The following is a 27,610-nucleotide window of genomic DNA, read 5'->3' as shown; positions in this document are numbered from 1 at the left end:
CCCGCTGCCGCCCGCGCCTGCTCCGGGAGGACGCGGGGCGGCGGCGGCCGAGCGGGACACGCCTTTCGCCCTCCCCGTCCCGGCCCCCCGGGCCCCGCCGCCCACCGCGGGCGCGGCGCAGCGCAGCGCGGTCGCCGCGGCCCCGCCATGAGCCGGAGGTAGCGGCGGCGGCGCCTTCCGCAGCCGCCGCCGCCTGCCCGCCCTCCCTCCCGCCCCGCCGCGGCGGCGGCGGCCGGGACCGCGATGCCGAACCAGAAGGGCGGCAAGGGCAAGAAGAACAAGCGCGCCAACAGCAGCGGCGACGAGCAGGAGAACGGGGCGGCGGCCGGTGGCGGAGCCGCGGCGGCGGCGGGCGGAGGTGCCGCGGCCGGCGGCGGAGCCGGAGCGGCGGCGGCGGGCGGCGGAGGCGGCGGCGGCGGCGGGGCGGGCGGCGGAGCGGGCGGCGGGGCGGCCGCGGGCGGCGCGGCGCCCGGAGACGTCAAGAGCGGTGAGCGGCGGGCGGCGGGCCGGGCCCCGCGGCCTCCATCCCTCCCTCCTCCCTCCCGCCCGCCCGCGGTGGCGCAGGCGGCGGCCGGGGGGGGGGGAAGGAGGGGGGAAGGGGGGGGGGCGGCGGCGGGGAGGTGCCGCCTGGGGCCCTACGCCGCCGGGATCTCCCCGAAATGCGCGGCGAGCGGTGGGCTGCCCGCCGGGGTGTCCTCGCCCGGTGACCCGCCGGAGGGCGGCGGCGGCGGGAAGCTGCCGGCCCCGCAGCGCCCGGCTGCCGGGGCCCGGGGGGCCCGGGGTTGCCCGCCCGGGAGCGCGGTCGGGGGGTCAGAGCGCATCCCCGGCGGCGGGAGGGAGGTGCGGCGCCCGCCGGCCCCGGCCCCGTCCCGGCATATTCCGTCCTTTAGTTGCAAAATCCCGAGTTTATTTCAGCACAATTAAAAATGGAGTCCTACTTCTCGGTCCGTTTTTATTTGTCGTTTTACAGCAGTTGGGCTTGTCAGGGTAACACACTTTTCATCAACCATTTTATGCTGCCTTCGGTTGGTGGGTTGGTTTTCGGTTCAGAGCAATTTTGCTAAGGTGTTTTCTTACAGAAACTTGCATGGCTGTCCACGTTTGGAGATAGTCTTGCTGCAAAATGGTATTTCAGGCTAGCACTAAAGGTAGGCTGGGGTTTTATTACACTTTTTGCCAAAACAAAAGACCCCCCCCACATCTTAGATCTTAGGTCTGCTGCTTAGACCCACATCTTAGGTCTGCAGCTACATTTACAAACAGCGGCGCAGACTCTTTGCTCTTGACTTTTTTGCCCACCCAAGTTGGACTTCAGCTTTTTACTCTCCGTGCTTTGGAAAAACCGTGAGGGAAGCTACAACTGGTTTTGTACTTTGTGGCGGTAGTTTTGCCTGGCTGCTGTTAGCCAAAGGTAGTTCCAGGAATCTTACTTTGGTTTTCAAGATGTCTGATTCCCTTGTATTATTTAATGGAAACTTTTCCTTAGAAATATTAGGAATTAGTTGGGAATCACTTTAGCTCATAAGGTCTTTGCCAGACTGCTTTTGTAAGAGTATGACTTACTCCAGAGAATCATGGAGAATGCTTAGAATTTCCTTTCTTCTTTTTTTTTTTTTTTTTGGACTATTTGCTCTAAGTGAACGAGAGGGGGGAAAAAAGAAAGATTAACAGGAGTTGGAGAATTTCGAGGGCATTTTTGCGATGCCTTCAGTCTGGTGACGTAACATGTGGGACATCCGTTTTGCAGGTAGTGTCTCATACGCAGCACCGTTGGCTTGTGGGTTTTAGGTGAGGAGAAACAGTGTTTCCAAATATTTTCCCTCAAGCACAAGTGAAAGCAGAGGCGCGTTTCTGGTGTGGCTGTTTTGCATGGGGATAGGAAGCATTGCTCCTTGTGCAGACGCCACTGAAGGCGATGCCAGCTCGCTAGCTGGACAGGTTGTCAGCCTTCTTCAGCTGTAAGTCTGTGTGTCCCAGGTACCTTCCTCTGTGCTGGCCAGCTTCCTCGCAAGTTGAGGCTGCCTTTACAAGAGCTTCCCTGAGATGCTCCTTTATTCTCTCTCTCCCTGCTGCCATGTGACTTCAGTGGTCAGAAACATCCTCAATTCTTTTGTCAAAATCGCCCCCTACCCTTTTTTTTCCCCTCTCTCACAACAGAGGTACAACGTTGGCTTTGGCATTTGCTGTAAGCGCCTGGTCAGCACACCTGATCTTTGCCTTGACAGAATCATTGCATCTGGTCATATCTTTCATTTCATATAATCACAAAGGCTGGAGGAGTAGACGTGGTTGCTAGCTTTATTTTATGTCGGCTACTGCCCGTGAAATAATCCTGAGCTGGAAGTTTTGTAAATTGTATTCTTACTGATAAGTCCAAAGCTTTCAACAGCTTTGGTTCAGGAGATGAAAGGAGAAACTGCTGCTGTCATGCCAGAGAGCTGGGAGTCTGGCTGTCATGTGCAGGGACAAGATTAGATGATGATAACGGATTCCCCCAAGTCTTCAAAACTGATGAATTTGAAATGAAGCTAGGTAGTATAGCCAGGGCCTTGGAGGCAAGTATCCCATTACTAGACTCAAGACGTTTGTAAGAGGTCGTGCGCTTACAGTTACTTGATCCCTAAGCAGTTCACGGAGGACGCGGCCTGCTGCAGCGAGTTGTGAGGTTAATAGAGTTCTGCTGCACACAGTCAACTCTCGATTATTCATGGGAGATTATCTGGGTTGCGGATTAAGCGTGCTGGGTGCAGGGAAGGTCTTTGCCATGCTGCTCTTGGACTGTGAAGCTGCATGCTGTGACTCGTGCTGCCCAGGCTCGCCGGTCCCCGCAGTCCGTCGTCCCTGGGCTCGCTCTTCTCTCCTGCATCATCACCGTATGTTGTTCTAGAGTAATTTGCATGTGTCTGGTATTATCGCTCTCTTACTCTATTTTTACCCTGGAAAAGCAGTAGATGATCATAAAAACATAACCTGTTTTCTTTCATTAATATGACAAGACAGAACTATGCGGAGATGAAAGCAGCGGATTTAATAATTGCAACATTAAGATTGTCTGTGCAAACCTTGGCTTTACGTCATGGTGTCAGTATGACAGTCTAATTACACAGTCCTGTCGGGGCGCTGCTTCATTCAGGGACAGGATAGTGGTTCAGATTTTTTATTTTTTTTAAGTCGTTACAGTTCATTATGTGGTCCAGATAGTGTTTCTGCCCCACTCCCCATCCATGTGCCATAATGAAACAGAATTTTTAATTTCTTCTGGGCTTTTCTGTGCAGCTCTGACCATGTAATACGGAACTGTTGTTATAGCACCCCTTTACAGTGGAAAGATGTTGTTTCCTTTTACATTTTGACAAATTTAGCTTCAATCCCTGCACAATTTTCCCTCCAAGTGTCCGTCAATTTTTGGCATTGTGATGGAGAAACGTACGCTGATTTTTTTTATTTTTTTTTTTTTTTCCCCTGCCCCAAGAGGGCGTCTGTTTATGCTTTTTTTTTTTTTTTTGGTGGTGTTTTAACGTGTGCATGTTCAGAGCTCAAACTGCAGTTGAAGGGTTCTAGACTCCCACATGGGAATTGGGAAGGTGGCGAGTGTAACCGCTGCCCAGATGTGATGGCTTTTCTCTATCTTGCACTGTAACTTTTCAGCAGGTGTTGGGATGGAGCCCACGGGGGGGTTCACGTTCTGTAGCTGTGCCTTCCTTTCCTATCTCTTCCATCAGACCAAGGAGGAATTCTGTATATGATAGATTAGTCTTTCTTGACCAGAGTGCATCCATTTTCTGCATTGAATGAGGCACAGGTATGGGGGTGGGGGTGGGGGGACCAGACAAATTTAACAGTATCGCAGTACACGGGGAAGCTGAAACATGATGTCGCAGAAAGCCTAATTGCTTGGATTCGTGCTCTTCAGAGTGGTTGAACGGTATTCCTAATAAATTTTTAGGTTTCTAGCTAATTTTCTGGATTACTTTTCTCAACCAAACAGGAAAATCTGAGCTGTCATCATGTAACATAATACAAACAGCTCCAAGGGATTGTGCTCTTATCCTACTGACTCCAGCCTTGTGGATTACCAGCATTCCCAACGGCAATAGTTGGTTACCTTCATCTGCGGACATAAACAAGTGTGAGGGGGCAAGACATTTTGTAGATACTTTGCCCTGAGCAGCAGCAGACTAAAATCCACAGGGTTTACTTCAGATCTGAGGCCTCTGAGTGGCAGATTCCTTCTCTGTTTCTGCCTTGCTAAGACTGGGCGCTTTTACACCATCAGCTCCAGCTGTTTTATGCCTTTATCCTATAAACTTCTTGCTCTGGTCTCCACATACAGTTCTTTCTGACCCTAAAATTCTTTCTTCCATCCATTTTCTTTGCCTTGTTTCCATTCTTGGTCTCATAGTCCAGTAGACCCAAGTCGTCTTCCTCTTCTTGATAGTCACTATCTTAGCATGTTGCTGCTTCATCCCCTTGTCCTTGCCACTCTAGTCTCTCCAGCGTTGGTGCTATGAGAAGATGAGAGAAAAGGAGAAGCTGGCTCTCCTTATCTGTGCTTTTGCCCTTTAACATGGGGTTCGTTATAGCCAGCTAAATCAAACTAAAAATATGGCATGGCTGTCTCTAAAACACTGTCTCATGGTGTATTTGCCACCTGTTTTAAGACGATACTTTTTGCCCTCTGGCATAGGTGAGCCATTGAACTGCACAAGTGGCAGAGCTGGCGAGTTGATGGGTTGTCAGGTGGAGTTGCCAGAGGTTAACTTGTACAGGGCATAAGAGTCTTTCGGGGGGGGGGGAAAAAAGGCTGTGGGGGAGCTGGTGGAGGTGGTTGCTGTAGGTCTCACTAGAGCGTGGTTTCCAAGGGGTGGAGTTCCTGCCATGGCAGCCGAGGGGTTGTGCGAGCAGTGCCTGCTGTGCTGGCTGGGCTCTGAACTTGCCTGTGGTTACCTGGGTTTAAAATGGCCAGCTGTGCTTTTGCACACTCTTCATGTGCGTTTCACAAGTTTCTAGGGCTTTGATTTACTTTCAAATAAAATGCTAATGTAGGACAAGTGTATGAAGAAGAAAATCAGTCTGCGCAACAGTGACTAACGTATTGAAAGCTGTGACTGGCCAGCAATTAAGGTTTACAAAAATAAAAAAAGATTATTTCCCGGAGGTGGGACAGTTAAAGAAGGCCAGAAAATTTCAGTGCAATATTTAATTTAAAAATATATTTTTAGAGCATGAATTGCAGTAGTATTTAAGCATGGATTAATATTTGCTTTCAAATTTCCCTGCTGCATGTAACATATAATTCCAGTTTGACACTCTAGTGATGTTCAGTATTGGCACCTTATTACTTAGCTTGAGGGAATCCCATTGATATCAGTGAGACCACCTGGAAAACTAAGTTTCTATTCTGTTGCAGTGACTACAAAATTTAATACCTGTTAATTTTCTAAAGAAAAACCATTTTGCTTCATAATTCTATTGAGTTCTTCTAACTGCAGAAGTCAATTGAATGCAAATATCACTGTGTCTATCAATGCAAATCAGGTTCGAAAGGACTTTCGTGTTTGTTTCAGGATTTTTAAAACTGCAATTACATGCTTTTGTAGCAAATGCAGTTCGTATTCTGCAAATCTTTGCAAATGGAATCAAGTCTATGGTATTACTGAATAAAGTAGATACTATCCTTTCATGCAAGCCAGTACACACCCATTTAATTTTTTTTAAAAACAGTTATTTGCTATCAAAATGGTTATTGGTGCCCTGACAGAATTCTGTGTTCATGTGATTAGTCATTTGCTCAAGCGTAGTGCTTGCATGAGTAAGGGTTAGGCTTGATGTTTGCTAGGTTTCATATGAGGAAATACAGTTTTTTGAAGTGATAGCTTTGTACTCCTCCCATATCTTCCTCCCAGTGATCTAACAAGTAGTGACAAAACGATTGCTAGTCCTTGGAGACAGTTGTTTTTCTCAGCCTCACTTACAGCCTTGCATATTGAGACACCCTCTGATATTGAAGTACCATGATGACTGCCAGACGTCCATCCTTCTCTGCTTTTCTTCCTGCGGAGTATGTGAGGGACAAAAACAGAGGTAAAGCTTGCATCCAGCTCAGGGTAAAATGTTCAAGGGATTTAAGTTACAACAGCATTATTAAGGCATGGGCTTTCTTTAAACAGTTTTGATGGCAATTCATATAATTTCAGAGAGGCCTCTTGAAGCAGCAATTTAGTCACTGGAGTGGGTAATTCCATTTTGAAAGCTTGTGGGATTTTGAGCAAGTTCCCGGTAGACTTCAGTGACATTTATCTTGAGAGCATTCACTTTAACCTATATCTCTTTCTGTCTGTCTCTCCTGCAATAGTGGAGTCTCTCAGTCCTCCTTCCAGGGCTTGAGAGGGATATTGCTGTTGCTCCTGTCTCAAATGCCTGCTGGGGGAGGAGGTAGCTTCGGTCAGAGCCCAGCTATTGAGTGTGCTTGGCACTCCCCATCTCCACTTCTGTGCTACTGATACCCATTTTGGGAGCAGTGTACAGTCGAGGTCTCTGTGTACTGCACAGATGCCAAAGATGGCACACGGGCAGAGCTGGGAGCCAGCACAGCGACATGAGGGAGATATCTATTGGAACCGACAGCTCCACACTCAGGAGCTGCTGTCTTGCAGACATGTGGGTACTGCAGCTAGGGTGACTGCATCTCCCGTTTCCCACTGCGTTTATACCAGCTTCTTTATTTAACCTTTAGCATGGGAAATAAAGATACTGTCTGTCATATTGAAACTTGGGAAGGATAGACCATTGACACAAACATGCCTAGACTTGAAAGTAAGAGGTGAAGATACCACTTGATTCAACCTGTTCTCCTTTTTCTCTTCCCTTCTTGTGCTTTTGGACTGGGTCTGGTGGCTAGCTGGCTCTGAATCTGGGCAAGTCCAGCCTGTGGTGGTTACATCTGTGCTCAGTATTAGGGCATGTACTGCTTGCCACAGTTATCTCTCTATTCCTGGCATGAATTGGAATTTGCCACTGAAAACTTGCTAGGGCAGGTGCGTTAGAGTCTGCTTTAGTTATTAGGCTGACTGTTTCCTGAGGCACCAGGGTTAGTTTCCTGTAACATTTCAAGGTATTAAAAGCTGCTGGAAGTCTACAGTGAGAGATTCTAATGGTGGAAGTGCTTTTATCTGAGGATGATTCACGTGCGGACAAAGTAACAGCCAAGGTTCAAAACACAATAATGCCCACCAGTCTTGAGACGGTCCCTAATCTCTGCATTTGCCATGATAGTCACCAGAAAAATCCACCCACATAGTTGTTCTTTGTGTTTGGGCGACAGGTGTTAAATGGAAAGGAGTTAGCTAGGTTGGCTAGATGATAACTGTACAGATTATGGTGACTTCTACAAGACCGTGTGAATCCTCGTGATGGGTTTCAGCAGCGTAGGCAGTTGGTCCAGCTTGGAGCACAGATGGCTGTGTAAAACTGCAAAACTACTGTGCACGTGTAAGTGCCTGTCCTCCTTTGTACGGTTTTGCTTTTGACTTTCTGACTTACTTTGGTGAGGTGATGGCTGAGCTGGGTGCTTGAGTAAGAGCCACGGGTAACTGGCTTTGTATCACGTGTTCATTGCTGATTTCATAAACAGGCCTAGCTCTGACTGTGCTGTGAGTTAGAAGGTGTTAACGTGGCAGGTATGAGTTAAGCCTTCATGATTTCCATGGCATCTTTCCACTGCTGTGTGGTTGCTAGGCCTTTCTCATTTTACTTTTTTTTTTTTTTGTGAAGAGAGTCCCTTAGAGGCCAAGCATGAAGTTCACCATAAGTGAAGTGCATGACGATGGTTCTAGCACCTGCTGAGACCCTCCAGGACTCCTGTCATCTGAATTAGCAGGCGAACCAGGGTTTAGGAGCTCCAAATGACCTGAAATCTTTTCCAGGGGAAGGCAATCACTTCATGTGACTACTCAGTTAACGGAACTATTGACATCTTGCACATGGGATAAGCGTGACAAGTAGAGCCAGGCTGCTTATGGCTCTGTTCTCTTTGAGTTCCTTCCGAGTGTGGCTATTGACTGCAGCTACTTGGTCTTTGGGGGTAGGACTGGGCTCCAGGTTGGCAACTAAGTGTCAATATATAGGTGGTTACATGTGGAAAGCTATCAGCCAGACCCCCATTGCGATGAGGAGTTGTCTGGAGTCAGTGGCTCTCTGAGGGTGATTCAGGTGGGTCTACAGCTGGATGTCATGCCAGCCTGAGCTCTCCGTCCGTTGCTCAATGAAGATGGACTGCTGGCATCAGCTTCTTTTTCCAAGAACGTAAGAGGGAGTTTCATGACACAGAAGAAAGCCTGTGCTTAGGCAGCTTACAGGTACTAGGGTTTTTTCCCCTCCCTCCCAGAGAATGACTGGAAACTTTAATCTTTATCAGTCTGCAAAGATTTCTTAAGAAATGTTGGAGAGACATCAGTCATCATCAGCAAGTGTTATCAATATAAGCCATGAGCTGAGCAGTTTTGAAAGACTTCTCTCACTGTTTGTTGGCTGTTGTTTGTTGTTGTTGCTGCACTGAAGATCCAACCCTGCCTTTTGGATCCACCTGTGAAACATTTCTTCCTGCTGCATTCAGGCTTTTAGGAAGGCAACTGATCATTTCTGTGTTGCCATAGTATTTGTACTGTTTAACCAGTTATGCGTATGCCAATACCATTTTGTCATGTCTTGGTAATCTTTTGAATATTAGATTGTATTCCTAGGTTCACTGAAGCAAACACATTGGACAATTAATATAAGTTTTGTGTTCAGTCTGTTTTGATGTTGTTGTGGTGGTTTATTTTCTGCAGCTGCATTACAGTATTCGCACGATAATATTGCATGACTTCAGTTAAAATAAAGCTATGCTGATGGCAGAGGAAATTCAGAAGATTCATGCAGATGGTTGGTAGGGAGTAGCCTTCCACAGAAGTGACTCGGCTCTGGTTGAAGCCGGCAGAGCGAACAATTCCTAGCTGTGTAGGGTTGTGAAGGGCGCACTGTTCATGGGGAAGTGGTGGTAGAGGGTTAACGTGCTTGATTTGCAAGGTATGTGTCTCACAGGTACCCTTCTGGCCTAAGTAACATGCTGGCAAGTAAAGTTGTCCTTGGCATCGATGATGGGATGCTGGAGTAACGGTAGACCAAAAGCAAGCCATAGTAAGTGTCTTGCAGCCAATCCAGTGCCAAGACCTTACCTGGTTTGAGTGGTGGGTTTTTGTGTTTTTTGGTTTTTTTGATAATTTCTTTTTCCAGATCCATAACAACCTGCTGTTGCCTGACAGTTGTTTTAAGATGACAGTTGGGCTGCCTCTTCCAGCAGCCGCCGCGCTACTTTCTCCTCTGCCCCCAGCCTCACATGTTTAACACCCCCCTTGAGTTTTACCAGCTATTGCAAGTTTGTGTGGTGAGCTGAAACCTACGCTGATGAGTACGGGAAATAATTATCTGTTTCTGTCCACTGACTGAAAGACTCTGGTGCTTAACACAATGGATAATGTGGGAACATGGGGGGGAAGAGCTAATTTTGCTTTAGGCGTCCACATTGAAAACTTGGAACAAATGAGAGCAATCATGAAACAAGCCATGGAGTCATTGCATTTGGCTTGCTGGGTGCATCTTTGGTTTTATGATGGGTGTGTAAACAGAAGTAAACAACATTCTCCTCCATTTACTTCACCAGAGGGAAGTTCCTCAGGCAGCTGTTGTTCTGCTGCTTTCATTTGAGTCATAAAATGGGAAGGGTGGCCTTCATATACCCCATTTCTTTTTTATTAAAATGTAGAAACAGGTTAATGTGGGGTTTCTTTGTTGAAGGAAATTTATCTCAACTGTCTGTTTTCTATTCCTGGCTTTTATTGTTGTTTATAAACCTGAATGGAAAAAACTGAGAAAAAGCCAAACACCCAAACCAGCTTCCTTGCAGTCTTCTGTTCTCATTTTTGAAAGAAAAGTTAATTTTGTGGTAGTTCTTTCAAACATAAAACATAACCTTGTTTAGACAAAGAGCTATCAAATGTGCATTTTGTTTGAACTATTGTATGTTACCTTTGTTTTAAAGGACGTTTATGTGCTGCCCCTTGCAACTATTTTCAGAATTACTGATCAACATCACTACAGTGGAGTATGAGAAAACATTTTTTTATGTGAAACATAACTTCTATAAGGAAGCAGTGCGTAATTTTAGTTGCCACTTGCCACCCTGTCTGTTACAGCCGTGCACTTGTGTCTAAACATCGAAGCTGTTCTGCTACACAAAACTGCACGCTGTCTTGTTCTATTCTCTTAGGCTGTGAAAACCATCTTGAAACTGAGAGGTAAAATAGAGGTACTTATGTGGTCATTTAGGCATTCTTTCAGAAGGGTCTGCTGGGGGAACGGATGCTGCTTTGATACCTGGCAATCCTTCATTTTTCCTGAAGTTCAATTTCATAACTTTGGAAAACAGAAATCTCTTGAGCTATTAGCTACTTGGAAGCAAATTGTGTTTAGGTGGCAAATCAGCTTGGGGCTGCAGGTGTGGATGGGCAGTTTGGCCGTGTGTATTTCTGTTTACTCCCCTTTATTGTCTCTCTTGACAATAATTGTTGTACTGTTATCATAAAACATTAAGACGATGATTCTAGCTCTGACTTTTGGAAGAATAATATCAAAATGCATTTCTAATTAATGGGAAATAGAAGGGCTTGATAACAAGAATTTTTAAAGTTTTGTAATTCTGTAATAAGTGCTTTGTCTCATTTATAAAATTATGATTAAATAATCCAGAGCACTTCCAAGGGTGTGAATTGATGGGAAGAGCTCTTCACATGTGCTAATGTGGCTCCCATACTAAGTGATCTGAATGCTGCCTCTTTTGCTCCTAAGGCATATCTGTTGCTGTGAATTAGGAAAGTTGCACAAAAAAATTGCTTTCTTTTCTGTTTCTCATTTATTCTTTATGTAGGAACATGTGGTATGATTATGTTTGTCATGAGACATGAATGGAGAGAAGTCTGCAAGGGATGTTCAGTCCTGCACAGTCTGTTTTGTGCAGATAGACTTGGTGGAATTTGAAATACTAGGCAGAACCAAATGTTGGCTTGAGGTTTTTATAGGCTTTTCAGGTAGCGGAGTTTTCTGCTTTCTTCAATGTGGGGATACTACAGAAATGCTAGAACTTTCTACTGAGACAATTTTCATTTGGCCATGCCGGGCTTTTCAGTTTCTGTTGTGGAAATACTGCAGCCGATTTATCAAGACCTTTTCCATATCAGCAGACTTCATAATAACAAACCCGTATAGTGAAAGGAGGTGCTTTGACTAGCACAGCATTAACCTTGCCATGGAGCATGGCAATGTGGTTTAGCCCCAGCCGGCAGCTCAGCATCACACAGCCGCTTGCTCCTTCCCCCTTGGTGGGATGCGGGAGAGAATCAGAAGGGTAAAAGTGAGAAACCTTGTGCGTTGAGATAAAGGCAGTTTAATGGATAAAGGAAAACAGTACTAGTAATAATAATATAATGAAAAGAAAAAGCAAAAGCTGTGCATGCAAGCAAAGCAAAACAAGGAATTCATTTACTCCTTCCCTTGGGCCGGCAGGTGTTCAGCCATCTCCAGGAAAGCAGGGCTCCGTCACATGTAATGGTTACCTGGGAAGACAAACGCCACTACTCCAAATGTTCCTCCCTTTCTTCTTTTTCCCCCAGCTTCATATGCTTGAGCATGATGTCATATGGTGTGGGGTATCCCTTTGGCCAGTTTGGATCAGCTGCCTTGGCTGTGCCCCCTCCCGGCTTCTTGTGCCCCTGGCAGAGCATGGGAGGCTGGAAAAGTCCTTGACTAGTGTAGGTACTACTTAGGGACACTTAGCTGCTACTTAACAACAACTAAAACCTCAATGTGCCATCAGCACTATTCTCATGCCAAATCCAAAACACACTATACCAGCTACAGTGAAGAAAATTAACTCTTTCCCAGCCAAAACCAGCACAATGGCAGAGAGACCTGTTGGTTTTCTAGTATTTCCTGTGCTACTACAGTGACAGTAGTGAAATGTCAGGTGAGTTCCCAGAAGAGGTGAGTAGGGTCCAGCTTCTCTTAGCAACGCTGTTTTCCAAAGTGATCTCAGTCCCACTGTTTAACAACTCAGTGGAGTCTTTTGCATGGGGGAAGGCTTTTGTTCCCTCTGTTGCTTTCTTCCTGCTGCTGTAGACCTGCGTTTGCTATGGTGGTTGTGTGACCAGCAGATTCACACTAAGTAGATAGAAGATCAGATGAAGGAATGTCTGAAAACTTTGTACTCATCTAATTAACTTAAATGTTGAAAAAGGCATCGCTGTCCAAAACTTGAAGCTTTTTCTTGCTCGTATTTATGCTGTGTGGGAAGGTCCTCAGGTAATCTGGCATCTGTAAACTGGAGAAGATCCCATTGCACAGTCCTTCCATTGACCAACCAGGGAAAAGGGGAAAAAACCCGTTCGAAAGTCACCTTTACAATAGCCTCTAGACACCCAGTACGTGATCTTACTCAAATGATTGTGGTCCCATTCTGTGGAATACACGGGCTGTGGTGTTTTTTCTGTATTTCAGCCACTTATTTTATTAATTTCATTTTCTGTCCACGTAATGAAGAGGCTGTAAACTTCTCAGGGGGCTACAGATCATATGGTTTTGCATCCAGAACCAAAAACATGTTCAAAAGCTAATTAAGGAAACACTTTTCTTTTTTAGTTAGTTAACTATGCCAGTATGGATGAACAAGTATGAAGTCTTTATTCTGAAGTGGAGATCTCTAGACTTGTCTGTATAGCAACTTTCTCAGCTGTCAGCTATAATTATACCTGTGACTGTTAGAACATTTACACTCCGAAACACAGGGACAGCATAAGTGGATTTTTGGCATGTTCTTTCTTCCTGCCTCCCGGCGGTGGTGGAAGGAATATGAGCCGAAATAGATGAATACAGGAAATGCATGTGTGAGAACTCTTCATTTTGGTACTTCAGTATCTTGCTGCACATCTGACTTCTGATGATTTGCCTTTAATGGTTTCAGTTTAACTGGCTTCTCTGAGGTAGATTTTTTTTTTTAAGGATGCTATAATTGCAAACTATGCTTTCAGACCATAAATATAATGAAAGAATGACTGACAATGAAGAACAACTTTGCAGAGATGCTTGGTGTGGCATTGTGTGACTTGACTTGAGTTCTGGGAGAGCTCTTTGAACTGGGAAACTGACAGATTGTATTTTGGAGCAGATAAGTCATCATTCACTTTTGTTCGTGGCCAGTGATGTTATACTCAATAATACACAGTAAAAAACATGGAGAAAAATGAGCGATTGGTAGCTAGTAAAATTCACATTCTCAAAGACATCTGAAAACCTGCATATTCTTAGTGGGCTTTTCGGAGATCTGAGACAACTAGTAAGAATATAAGTGACATATATATAGAAGGAACTTCCAAAAAGTCCTGAAGGAATGCTTCTCTTACCTCTCTTCTCTCCAATTCGATAATTTGTCTTTAATGACAGAATAAGTCCATATTTTGAGAGGAAATAGTCTTTTTTTATTTTTCTCTTTCTATAAGAGAACATTTTTGGGAAGGTGCCTTCGCTGCAGTTTATAGTCTAGTCCATGAAGGAAAGGTATTGCAGAAATTTCTCCTTGCAGCTGTGCCACTTCTAGCATTAGAAATGGAGGCAGACAAATGAGCTGAAGGATGTGGCATCTTCCGGGGAAGAGCTTGGGAAAATTCTGTCGTACTCTGTGTGCCCGTCTCTTCTGGGTAAATGAGTCTTAAGAGCTACCGTAACCTTGAATTTGCTGAAGGTAACCTTGAAGATTTTGTTTGTTTTTTTTATAGCCTTTTAACAACAGCTTGTTGGGAAGGGGCAAAATCGCTAGTATGGCAAAGATCTGTTGTTGTAAAGCATTTGGTTTGTGCATTGCTGCTGTAGCACAGATGATGATGGGGAGTGTGTCTATTAGTGAAAGTCTGAGTAAAAGTGAACATAGCGGCATAAAACCTATCATCCTATTGCAAATCATGTTGTATTATCTGTGCTAACAGTGACAAGAATAGGACTAAAAGCAATGCAACCAAATGGTGTTTTTTTTACCGTGCTTATCAGATAGAAATTTGAAGTCCTGAGGGGAAAAAAACCTGGATCACGGCAGCCCCTCTCCACGACGCTCAGTGTACCTGTTTTGCAAGTCCTGGAGCTCTGGCTGAGACTGGGGAACTGCAGGGAGCTATTTGCTCTGTTTTGCATGGGGTGAGACAGCACTTGACCGTGGAAGACCCTGAAGAAGCCTGCTAGTATGTGAATGCACCAGTACAGGGGTTAAAAGGCAGCCTGCCAGCCCTGTTGGAGCTGTACTTTTTGGTGAAGTGGAGGAAGTAGGAAGTCAGAAATACAGAGGAAAAATATTTGTAATACTTGACTAAGCATCTAAAAACTTCATAATTAGAAACTCTTTAAGATCCAGTAGAAACTCCAACTGAAAATTTCCTGTCCTTTCTGTGCCGCCCAGCTGCAACTGAGCAGCCAGAAATGGAAGCACTGTGTAGTCTGTGGTACTTTGGTGAGGGAGGGGAAAATGTCATTGGTCCATAAATGAACATTTTTTTGTAGAACACTTTTGTGTAGAAGTTGATATTGTTGCAGAGAGAGAATTGAAATAATCTGTTCTTTGTTCAAGGATATAGCAAACGCTGCTACTTTGCTGATAAAAGACCACATGGCGTTTGGGTTTTTAACCTGTCTGTGTTGCAGAACTATTTGGTTGGTGAAATTTAGCTATCCAGTAGGTCAGTGATGGTGGTATAGTGTGCGTTTGCCTGAACAATGTAATGAAGACCCACCTTTCAGCACTAGGAACATAAGCTGTTTGTCTTGCTTTTCAAAGTCCTCTGCTTCCTCCTTCTTTCCCTAGCTGTTGTCTCTTGCTCAGTCCCAAAGAAAAGATTAATTCCTGCCTCTCCCTGTGTTGCAAAGCCAGGCTGTATTGCCTATTTGTTTTTCAAACAAGCATCTCTGTGTGTTCTCCCCATGTTGCCTCTCAGGCTTCAAAGCAACCTTCCAGAAACAACCACAAAGCTTTCCCCTTACTTCTTAAAGCCTTTGCAGTGGTATCCGCAAACCCTTGAGGAGGGCTAATGCTTCTGAGGTGCTTTGGCTTTGAATAGTAAACACTCTCTAATGTCATTTTGTTTCCTTACTCCCTTATTTCCGTATCTCCTTTCACATACTTAACTTTTTTTGGCAAAGACTGCTTTTTGCCCTGTCCCACAGCTAGTGCTTACTGGGCCCTTCGATAACACGGATCATGAATAAGAGCTCGTGTGGATATTTGGCACAGCATTTAAAGGAGTATTGGAGTAAGTGGGCCATTAAGTTATTAATGTATCCGTTTTATCTTCCGCAGAAGCCCCTTGTGCTACTCCACTGATCTGTAGCTTTGGAAGGCCGGTGGACCTGGAGAAGGATGACTACCAGAAGGTTATATGCAACAACGAGCATTGTCCGTACAGCACCTGGATGCACCTTCAGTGCTTCTACGAGTGGGAAAGCAGCATTCTCGTCCAGTTCAATTGCATTGGCAGAGCCAGGAGCTGGAATGAAAAGCAGTGTCGCCAAAACATGTGGACGAAGAAGGGATATGATCTGGCATTTCGCTTTTGCTCCTGTCGGTGTGGGCAGGGTCATTTAAAGAAGGACACTGACTGGTACCAGGTGAAGCGAATGCAGGATGATAAGAAGAAAAAATCAGTGTTGGAGAAGAGCACGGGAAGGTCGATGGCAGAGTCGGCAGAAGAGGCCAAAAAGGGCAGGCCGGCCAACAAGCCGCAGAAAGGCTTGAGTCACGACCTCCAGCGAAGGCACTCGATGGACAGGCAGAACTCCCAGGAGAAGGGTGTCATGGGTGGCAGCTACGCCCTTCGTTCACCTTGTGTGTCTCCCGGCCAGTCCCCACCCACTGGCTACTCTATTCTTGCCCCCACGCATTTCAGTGGCCCTCGTTCCTCGCGATACTTGGGAGAGTTTTTGAAGAATGCCATTCACCTGGAGCCCCATAAGAAGAACATGGCCAGTGGGGGCATGTTCAGGAATGTGCATTTTGATTATGGGGCAGCTAGCTTGCAAGCGCATAGATCAGGACACTTCGATGCCCCTGTGCAGTTTTTGAGAAGGCTCGATCTATCTGAGCTGCTTACTCACATCCCCAGGCACAAATTGAATACTTTCCATGTGCGGATGGAAGACGATGCCCAGGTGGGCCAAGGGGAGGACCTTCGGAAGTTTATCCTTGCTGCTCTTAGTGCCAGCCACAGGAACGTTGTAAACTGTGCGCTATGCCACAGGGCGCTGCCAGTGTTTGAACAGTTTCCGCTGGTGGATGGGACCCTGTTCCTTAGCCCATCGAGACACGATGAGATTGAATATGATGTTCCCTGTCACCTTCAAGGTACAGGTTGTCTGTCAGTCATGCTAGGCTTCATTAAATGATGGAAGTGCCTTCTGTACCATGCCCCCCCCATTTTAGATTTTCATCTAATTCTGCATTTTTAAGCGGTTCTGTACAGCTTGAAGTCGCGTCCAAGTTATCACGTGGATCAGATCAAAACACTTAGGAAGGAATTACAAGGAGCAAATGCTGTGTAGAAAGATGCCTCTCATCTGCTTTCAGACCAGAGAATATCAGTTTTGTTTTACAGCAGACTATTTTGTGTGTGTGTGTGTGTGTGGAAAAGAGTATAGTCTGGCCTGTGTTAGCATGGGCCCGGAGAGGTTGGACAGAGTGAAAGTGAGCTTTTGCTATGGTGGGTTGAAGCAGCAAGGGTGTAATGGGGGATTTAGACTTATTTGCAAGCTCCTGCCTGTTTGAACTGCATCCTGATCGTGTCCCAGCTCTGAGCTGAGTTGAGACCAAAGCATGTATTACTTTTCTTCTTCTCCTACAGAAACAGATGTGGGCTAGGATGAGCTTCAGCTCTTCCTGAAAGCTGTGTCTGAAACCAAGGGATCAGGGTGGTACATGGCACAACACACCTGTCCTGCAGTCTGCTGGCATCCAGCATGGCTGAAATAAGTCAGAGAAAGTGTTTGTGGTTTGGTGTTCAAAAACATAGAATTATATGTTGAAAAGTGTATTGGGAAACCATTAATGAGAGGTATTTTAACATTTAAATTTCTCTCCTTTCAACAAAATTTATTATATCCCATGCATGGTCATAATATGTGTTATATAACATTCCTTTGCTCAACAACTTTGGTTGTGTTTTTTTTTCTTACCTTAAATCACTGTGCACTAAGTCACTAAACTGTGTTCATGCTAACATTGTTGTTTCTGTCTTGCCTAATGTACTTTAAGGAGAAACAGTGATAGGCAAATATGCAAGCTAAAAAAGCTCCAGGATAAGCAGAATATATGTATATGAGATAACAATGCTTATTTGCTTTGGTGGGGAGGCATGCACAATGTGCTTCTGATTTTATCAGTACTAATAGCGGGTTTAGCAATAGTGAAACTCGTCACTTGTTAACGTTTGCCACTAAGAATGAAACTGCGGAATGATTTTTTTTCTTTTTAATTAATTGCTACTTACCCATTGGATAATACATCTGAAAAACTTGCTCAGACAAGATGCTGTGGGTAATTAATTGCTAAAATTTTTACCTCCTTGTCCTGTGTAAAATGGTTTGTTATCAAGAGTATGCTTTGAAATGAAAATAAGCTTGCAAGGTGCTATTCCAGGGTGTTATTTTCTCTTCAGTACAAAAAATCACTTCTTTTATTTCAGGCGTGTTTAAGATATTAGGTGCCTCATTTCCCGTATAACAAGGATCCTGAAAATTAAGCGGTGGGGGGATGCACTATTTTAATGTGTGGGAACAGTGCAGAACTTCAGATGGGGAAAATTATTTTATCTTCCTGCACAACACAAAACTTCTGTACATGGAATTATTTGAATGTCTTCAGTCTTGAGTGTTCGCTTTAGGAACACTTTAGTCTCATCACGTTTTCTAGAGCCAAACACGCCAATGTGGAGTAACTCAGTTTTTCCCAGCTCATACTGGCAAGTTTATTCTGTATATATATTTTAAGAAGAATCTGGTTTTTTCTTCTTATTTTTCTAAAATAGTTGGCTACAAACAGAACAAAACCAAACCATTAATTTTGAAAGTGTCTAGCAGAGGCTAATCATAAATTCTTAATAATTTATTCCCTTTTATCTAGAAGAGGTACAAGATGTGTGTGTTCATTAAATTACAGGTTGTGATGTTTTTGGTGCTTTGATGCTAAAGAGCAGAAATTGCAATCCAAAATAAACACATTATATGAAGTCCTATTTTGTAGCTGATCTGTAACTGCACTACTTAGCTTTGTCTTATATAGCAGTGCAAAATGTGGTATATTACAGAATTAGTATTCTATGTTAGGCCACTTTTAATAGCCAACTATTAAACTACAAATTGATTCAGTCACTCCAAATCGGACATAATCTGGATCTCTGTAATTTGTGTAGGGCTTTTTGTTTTGTGTGAAATTTGCATCTTGGATTTTGTATTGGTGAGTTTAGTCACATTTATGTAGAGAAAAAATTTCATTTTCCAGTCTGAACTACTTGATTTTTTATGGAAGTCAATATAAGTCTGGTTTTGAAAGTCATTGTCCATACAGAGCCTAAGGTCGTGATAGGGCTTGATAGATTTGTAGTTCTGAATGGCACGTTAAAGTCTGCATGTGTAATATATAATGTTTTTAAATATACTTACTGTTAATGAATGGTCAGGAAAAAGTACATGAAAGAAAATTGCTCTTCTGGCTGTTGCTTTTTTCTGTGAGGAATACTAGGTCCTTAGTCCCCTTGTTGCTGGAAGATTTTACCCAGTTGTTAAATGAATCTGTACCCAGCTTGCTAATAAGCTTCAACACTTCTCCACTTTTTCTGTCAGGTGGGGATGAAGCTAGGGCACAGTCCTGATTTTGGAAACACTGCAGCTGATCTTATAGCTTAACCTGGCATCTGTTCATGGAGCTTCAGCAGCTCCTTTTATAAAATATTTTGCTAAGGTCTACCGGCAAATAGAGGGAGGGAGGGAGGGTGGGCAGGGTGATGACTAATTCCTCAGTTTTACATCCATGGAAAATAGCTTCAGTCAAAGCCTATGTATTTCCCATAGAGAAACTTTTTTCAGTTTATCATAATTCTTTTAAAAAAAAATAATTTAATAAGGTGTGATTTGTATCGCTAAAGGGCAGAGAACACATTGCAGGAAATGTCTGGTTTAATCTTCTGTTCTGGTCTCCTTAAGAAGTGTGTTTCCTGTCCACAGGAAGGCTTATGCACCTCTATGCTGTTTGTGTAGACTGCTTAGAAGGGGTTCACAAAATTATCTGCATTAAGTGCAAGTCCCGATGGGATGGAAGCTGGCATCAGCTGGGAACTATGTATACCTACGATATTCTGGCAGCATCTCCCTGTTGTCAGGTTAGTACCGTATGTAAATAAGGCTCATAAGGTGAATTTCTGATTGATGTTAAGTAAAGCCAGGGTTTGTGTTTCCTTTCTCCCTTCCCTTCTACCATCCTTCTTTTCCAGCCTGTACCTGTGAGTGCAATTCAAGAAGTTTGACCAAGTAAGTCCCAGACCCATTGTCTTGACTTATGAGGCGCAAAGCCCTGTAGCTAGATGAAAGCCAATGCAATCGTCAGTGTTTTTAAATAAACCCCCTTTAAACGCGTTCACAATTAAGTCTGATGCTTAGGATGGTCGCTAGCAAGCATGTTTGGCATCAGATGTAATTCCAGTAGTGTTTTAGTAACAGTTACACATTTTTAGCAGGCGCTTCATGTATTCCAGTTTCTTTTAGTTGCTTGAATTGTGCTTTATCATAAGATAATTGTAGCAAAAAACCCAAGGGAACGGAAAGGTCTAACGAGTCTTTGTGCTTTGAGATTACCCAGCTCCCCTTAACCTTTGCTGCAGCTGACTCTCACGATGGTACTTCACAACAGCCTGAAGCAGCTTAGTTTTCATTAAATGCTCACCTAATCTATACCTTGGGTCTGAAGGGTCTAAGGCCTGGGGTTATTCCAGTGTAGAGATGTGCCTGAGGCACTGATGTGGTCAGCATCCGAGAGGATTGTCCGTGTGATGGACAGAGCACTTTTGTTGTGCAGGTAGTGCATGGGAAAAGCACCGGGCGCCGTTTGTCTGGGAACGGGTCCGTGGTCTGCTCAGGATGCTCAGGAGCAGGCTGTTGCCTTTGGACATGCAGGTGTTGTTACTGGATGAGAACAGGAGCCTTACAAAGATGCATTCATTCAAAGTACAATAATTTCATGGTATTGTGCATGCTTAAGAGCAGTCTAAAATATAGTTTTGTCAATATGCAAAATGCCATTTAACTTTAAACTTAACATATTTACCAAAATGTGTTGCTCAAAAGACAAGTGGTGTTGCTGCTACTGGGTAAAATGACATTGATAACAATTATAACTCAAGACAGAGGTATTGCCTCCAAATTCAGTGCCTCTTCAGATCTTTTTTTAAAAATAGGGACCTTTAAAGATAAAACACTGATGCTGACTTGCTAGCTCTGTAAAAGCCAGCAAATTTAAATCTGAAATGCTTCTGTTGAATGTACAATACAAGAATTAAGGTCTCATTATACAGGAGCCTTAATTATATGATTAATGGACAGTGCGACAGTACATGGTAAGTAATAGAACTGACTATGAAATCATTAGCAGCAGTGACTGTGATTGCCAGATAATACGCGTTATTGTTTCACCGTGATTGTTACAGATGATTCTGTGCATACAGAGGACTGACATTTAAATATAGTATATAATTTAATTCTGCATTGCCTTGCTAATTTCTGTTTTGAATAATTTCATACCTTATTTCAAAATATTTAATTATACATCACAAATGTGCATGTAGGATAATGAACTGCAGCTACTGTCATGTTCCTAGCAGCTAGCTGATGTGCTGGACAGTAGCAAGGGGGAAACCAACACTTTGGTTAAGAGAATCATGTATATCCATGCCCTACTAGATCATATTTCTTAGAATTTTTGCTTTTCAAGCAGAGCAGATGGGTGTAGAGCTGGTGATTTGTTTCTTTTAGAGTCTCGCCTCAGCAGTAATAGTACTTTAATAATTTCTTCCTCTCCTCAACCCAGGAAAATTCCTTAAATCAGGATTGCCATAGAAAATAATTTTTTGTTCTTTTCAGTCATGAGTTGAAGCTTTTGTTAGCGTATTGGGCTGCGAGGTTAAGCTATGATACAGTTCAGGCCCTCACTGCTCATTTGCCATCTTTACTCTTAAACTCCTCTCAGTCTCAGATCCCTTCTGCTTCTCTTGAGTATTTCAAATGGCCTGCTGAGCTTTCACACTGCCTGTTGCTTTCTTTACATCAAATGGACGGGGTTTCTCAGCTAGATTTCTTCTGAAGACTTACTTTTTTTTTTTTTGTTACTGCTGAACATTAATAGCTCTGTCTGTCCTCACCCTTGACCTTTAATTATTTCTCATATCCACCCCATTAATGTTGGTCCTTTCTCAGTTGGATTTTGTAGAATAGTTTGTGTGCTTGAAGTGATGTTTAGTTTGTATAACCTGCTATGTATTATAAATGTTTAAATAGATACCTAAAGTGATGCAATACCATGCCATGCTGATAGAGTAGATGAGTTATACATTTCTTAAGCCAAAAGATTAAAATGCTGATATACGTCATAGACAGATCACGTTCAAACACCAACCTAAACGGTTGAATTGCATGGCACAAGTGTAAAATTTCTCTCTTCGCTTTGGGGCTTCATTAATGATTTATTGAGACAGCACTTGTGCTGGGGATTGAGGAACTGCCTCAGAGATTAACCAACACAAAACAATCGTGTGTGTGTGTGTATAAACTTTGAAATTCTGTATCTCCTGTCAGTCAGAGTGGGAGGTAGCTTACTCTCCAGAATTTGGTGGTGGTATTTCATGTGAAAAACATTGTGTATGACTGCAAGTTACCAGTCTGGGTGAGGAATGTCCTTACCAGCAGATCCCATTACTGCCAGTTTCCTGACTTACCCCCTCTCCTGCTGGGGAGGGCAGGGGGCTGCGTGCAATGCTCTCTTTTTCAGAGGCGAGTTTGTTATTTCAAAAGGTTTCTTTTGTTTGTTTCCTTGTTTTTCACAGGCTCGACTGAACTGTAAGCACTGTGGGAAGCCAGTAATAGATGTACGGATTGGCATGCAGTATTTCTCTGAATACAGCAACGTCCAGCAGTGTCCTCACTGTGGAAACCTAGACTACCACTTTGTGAAGCCATTTTCTTCGTTTAAAGTTTTGGAGGCTTATTGACGAAAGCTTTGCTTTAGTAATAGCTATTTTATGGGTATTTCAACTTTATTACATATCTTTTTATAGGATTCATTCTGTGATGAAATTTAATTTCTTTTCTAACTGAAAGAGCAGCTTCTTTGTCTGTGTACATATTAATATGTATATATACATGTTGTTAAAACCAGAATTCTCCTGACAAGATCTCTGTTAAGGTTGGAGACAAGCCAATTTAATGGCCTTTGAATATATCCCAAGTGTGGGGTAAAGTTCAGCTAAAAATGATTAGGTTTTTTGTTTTTTTTTTTTTTTTTTGTATAATTGTAATACAGTTTATAAGAAGGGCGTGGGGAGACATACAAGACAGAAAAATATGTCTGGTTGGAAAGTAAGTAGTTCTGTAGGGCTGTTGTCCCTCCAGCTTGGTGGAAATGGGAAATCCTTGGAAAGAAACCGTCCTGTTACTGTTGAATTAATTCAGCCTTTCGCATTGGTTCCCACGGGCGCAGGAGCTGGCCCCGCACTGCCAGTCGCCTCAGCAGGCTTTCTTTCAGATTTCCCGAGGTGGGGTAGACTAAGGTATTGTGACAAGTGAATGTAAATGTATGCCAGAAAATGCAATCTTGAAATGAATTTTTTTTTTGGCATAGCGTCTTCCTGCCGTGTGCATTTGATGTGCGTTGCCCTCACTGACAGACCATACGGCAATAGCGCTGCTTCCACCGGGGCTGTCGTGTGCCCAGCCGGGTCATCTGTTCATACCAAAACAAGCTGGAGATCTTAAAATGCTTTATTTAAAGGTTTTTCTTCACAGACATTTTAGGGAAGGAACAGGCTGAGCTGAATGGGGATGTTTGTACGTGTCTGCTGGGGCTGAGGCTTTGCCTGCCTGCTGTGGGCTGGTGTGACTGGTGTGGAAGGAGGACCATGAAGTGGGGTCAGGGCCATCAGACCTGCAAGAGCTGAGAGGTACTGACTATGAAACACGGCATTGCTTTTTAAAACAATTGCTGCACCTTTGTCTTTCAAAATTGCATTAAGTCCATGATTTACAAAGTTTGAGACTTTTTAAGAAAGCAAACTTAGCATGTTTACTTTCTACATGCCTCTGTGCTGTATATAACAGACTATGCATAAGGCAGTGAATTATTATCAGAGGGCTTGGCCCTATAGACTCTGCAGTTGTTTCTTGGCTCCTATTTCTCCCTTCCTTAAAAAAAAAAATAATATCAAAACAGGTCATTAATCTTTTGCGTGGTTTCTGAAGCCAATTGAGATTTAGGGGAGGGTTTTGGGTTTTTTTTTTGCTTTTCTCCATAGTGTATTTATGGAGTGTTTGTCCACTCGAGAGGTGTGGGTTTTGTTTCTGTTTATGAGGTGGGATTATTTTTTGTTTCTTCTGAAGTTGTTTGGTTTTCCCAAATTAGAACCTTTTCAAATAAGGTATCTGTTGAAATAATGATCTTGAAAATGGTGCTGATACTCTGCCACCCCAGGAAAGAAAAAAAAAAAAAGTCAGAAGCCAAAAAAGTGTTTCATGTGCTGGATTGAGAATTATGCTTTCTGCTAAATTAAGAAATTAATGTGCACATAAAACTCAAACTGAATATCCATGTTTCTTTGTGCATAAAAATGCCAAGTTCACAGTTTTATTTCCTGGCTGTCTTTGCTGCAGAATTAGCTCCTTTTAGCATTAGCCACACTTCTCATAATACTTGAGCTGCACAGCGGGCTTATGTTGGCACGGATCACTTACTGCTGATTTGAGTGGTAACATCCGTAGAAGCCAGCCAGCTCATGTTAATGGTTTTCGCATCTGGACTGTCTATCTCGTACAGTTACACTGGTGATCCACTGCTGGTCTGAACAACGATGTTAGCAGGCTGTGGTAGCCTTCATCACTGGCACTTCCCTTTTCTGTCCTTGCTCTGTGCTTGGTTTTGGGTCTGGAGCACATCTTTGGGTTTTTGTATGATTGTTCCCTATTTGTGGTGGTTTTGGGAAAACCTGTTTCCTCTTTAAGGAGAATTATGAGAAGGACTTTGTGGGACTTCTAACACTGTCTGGTGTGGCTACCACAAACCAAGTAACACTGAGCCCGGTTGCAGGGGGACCAGCACTGTAACTGTTGCCCATAGGAGCAAGAGCTGGTCCAGGCATACCTGGGCTAGAAGAAGGTGTCTAGCAGATAAAACCTGGTTAGCTGTGCATTGTAGACAGAGAACAATCTAGCTATAATTTGATTTAACTCCTTGGGGAGGATGGGCCCTTCAGCTTTAACAGTGCGTTGAACAACATGATGGAGTTGCGTTACCTGGCAGAACCAGACCAGATAGGCAACAGCTAGACTGTTCCAGCAGCCTGAAATCACACAGCAAGGATAAAGCTCCTGTAATGAGGAAAATTAAAGGATGCATCTGTAATTGTAGTGTTTGGTCTTGAGTGCTAGTCACTCATGCCATGAGTCTAGGGTGTTGATTCCCACAAAGGCTACATGGTGGTGTCTACCCACTTTTTCACACGTTCGGAGAGGGGAGGTGTCACTGTACAATTCACATGGTAGAGGAGAAGTGTCATCTGAAGTCCTTCTAAATACTCGTTCATCTGCTTTTCTTAGAGTAGCTTAATTTACAATTCTGGTCTTTAAGTACTTAGATGCCTCTCCAGACATGTATGTATGACAATCGAGAATGAATAGACATGGAAAAAGGGAATTTGGCCACCTTTAAAACCAGAGGCCTACGAAAAGTTGTACAGTATATTCAAGCCAAAACCTAGAATGCAGCAAACTGAGGAAATGGGAAGGGGAAAACATATTTAAAGCCTGAACAGTGACAAGGAGTTATGTACAAATCTATCCAAGAAAACAATTTCATTCTCCATCAGCTTTTCCTTTTAATTCTGCTGTTAAGTGAGTCTTATCTACTGCTTGAGGAAATGCGTATTTTCTTGCAAAACACATCTCTCAACTGGAGGCTAGCAGCACATGTGTCACTGTAAAAATGATCCTCGATAGAGACCAGCTGAGCTACAGAAAGATTCCTCTGACTTTCACTCCAAAGTAAACTGTCCCTAATTTGTAGAGAATGCTTTCCCTGCTTCTTGCTGGTACTGAAAACTGGTCTTTTGTTACTGCAAAATGTGGTATTTTTATGATGTTCATCAGATTCCAGTCAAGCAGTCAGGCCCACCCTTGGGTCCTGAGAGTTTCGGCTGGGCTTTGTATAAGTACAAAGGTGGAAGTAACCTCTGTGGGACCTAACGGCTACTTCAGAGGTTGAACTAGACTGCAGTTGGTTTGCTGTCCATCTTGACAAGCACTGGAAGTAGTCACGAGCTTTTAAATGTGTCAAAAGGGAAATGATTTCCCTAGCTAGGGAGATGCTTGCTTTACTTGTCTGGCTAAAGTTTACTCTTTGTTACCTTTCATTTTTCTGATGCTGTGTATTCTTTTAAATCTGGCCTGTGGTCAGATTAAATTGTGCCTGAAATATGTTTTGTAAACAAGAACAGTCCTCTGGATTTGGAGATTCATTCTACTCTTCTTAAGTGCACGATACTCCTTGTGATAGTAATAGGAGTTGCATGTGCAAATGCTTTTCTTTCCAATAGTTAACTCTGTTTTCCATAGGAGAGGCTTGCATTTAGATAAACTTCATATTTTGGATGTGTAAAAATGAACTCATCAGTAGGATGCTTACAAGTAAATTTTGATAACCATAACTAACACAATGGACATCTTTTACATGCTGATGTGTAATTTCACATCTACCAAGGTAATCAGCCTGAAATTCTCTTTCTGTCTAATGCTGCGGAGTCATTAAAACTACAGTGTTCTCTAGCCAGCCATAGACTATCCTATAGTCTATTTGCATTAACATCTCCAGTAGTGAGCAGTGTGTTCATAATGAATTTAGTTGGGAAAATAAAGAATATTCTTACAAGGGAGGCACATCTAACCCAGGTTTGTTTTTTTTTTTTTCCCTCCCCTGTATACTCTTCATTTTGCTGTACCAGGTAACCAAGGACAAACATGTTGTAAAGCCACTGGTGAGAAAACCCCTCAAAAATATACTTGTCCATAAAGGTTTCTTGTTGAGACATTCTTGGATTGCACTTTTGCAGATGGAAGAATATGTACATAGCAAATGAATGTTGATGAAATGAAAATAATTGGTTATCATTTGCGTGTGTTGTTAGAGAATATTTTGTTGTGACTTCTCTGTATTAAAAAGTAATAAACACCAGACAGCTAACAGTGTGGGTTCTTCTTTCCACCCCCCCCCCCGTCTTCTCTTGACTAATTTCTTACACCTGCTCTCTCTGGAGAGACTTAACTCTAGTCACCTTAATTACTGAAGGGTGCAGTGAAAACAGGTTTTCGGTGTCAGTTAAAATGAAGCTTTGATGCAGTCATTTTGAAGACTACTATGCTAAAAAGGCATGGGGGGTGTGACATGTCCCCGTGCAAAAGAGAAGTCCTGTTCACTTTGTTGATGTTGCAAATGCTCCTCCTGCAGTGTAGCGTGTCCTGCGGGAGCCGTTTCGGGAACACCTGGGTGCTCCACCAGCTGTTGCCAGTGGGGATGAATAGAGGCCAGCGTGCTAAATTGTTCACTTCTGGTTGAGTCTGTTAATGGAAATATGTCCTCTGGTTCCTAAGAAGTATTGGAAGGGCTTCTGCAGGGGAGGATGCAGTACGGTAGCACTAGGCAAAAGGGTTTCCCACGTTACGACTGAACGCCTCATCTCTGAAACCTTGTTGCAGGGGAGGGAGCCTCAAATCCTTGCTTCCTGTGTAAGGTTTTCAGCAGTCTGACTAATCATCTAATCATGCGTTCTAGCAAACCTTGCTCCATATGCTTACAGCATGATTTTTTCAGCCTTCGCATATTACCACAGAGAAGTTCGGGAGGGATGTAAGTGATCCAGGCAATCCGGACTTACAAAAGGTAAAGCAAATCCTGCTGCGGGGGAAGGTGAGCCATGGCTCAAGAGAGATGAGGTGTGATTTGGAGATTGGAAACACTCTTTAAACAGCCAGCCGTAGCTGTTCAGGTTTAATTTTAGAAGGAAATACTGTGGCTGGCTAGAATAACCTTCAAGCTGAAAACCTGTCTGTTGTGCTAATTGTGGAAAGCCCTCTGGATAGCTGCCTCTTAAAATATGAAGTGGAAATGTAAATAAGCTAGCATCAAGTAATTGTAAGTTAACACAGTGATTCCATATTGGTATCTTGCTGAAGAGATTGTAGGTCA

General features: G+C 43.4%; 1 protein-coding gene across 1 annotated transcript; it reads left to right on the top strand.

Moving 5' to 3' along the window:
* The first annotated feature begins 10 nt into the window (after positions 1-10).
* HECA (hdc homolog, cell cycle regulator) lies at positions 11-26,608 on the top strand. Its single transcript, XM_064447154.1, has 4 exons — positions 11-487; positions 15,428-16,468; positions 19,342-19,496; positions 22,209-26,608. The coding sequence occupies exons 1-4, from the start codon at positions 244-246 to the stop codon at positions 22,371-22,373; spliced, it is 1,605 nt and encodes a 534-aa protein (XP_064303224.1). The 5' UTR covers positions 11-243; the 3' UTR covers positions 22,374-26,608.
* The last annotated feature ends 1,002 nt before the right edge of the window (positions 26,609-27,610 follow it).

Source organism: Phalacrocorax carbo, chromosome 3, assembly GCF_963921805.1.
Source record: "Phalacrocorax carbo chromosome 3, bPhaCar2.1, whole genome shotgun sequence".
Classification (NCBI taxonomy): Eukaryota; Metazoa; Chordata; class Aves; order Suliformes; family Phalacrocoracidae; genus Phalacrocorax; species Phalacrocorax carbo.
This window is presented reverse-complemented; position numbering and strand designations above follow the sequence as displayed.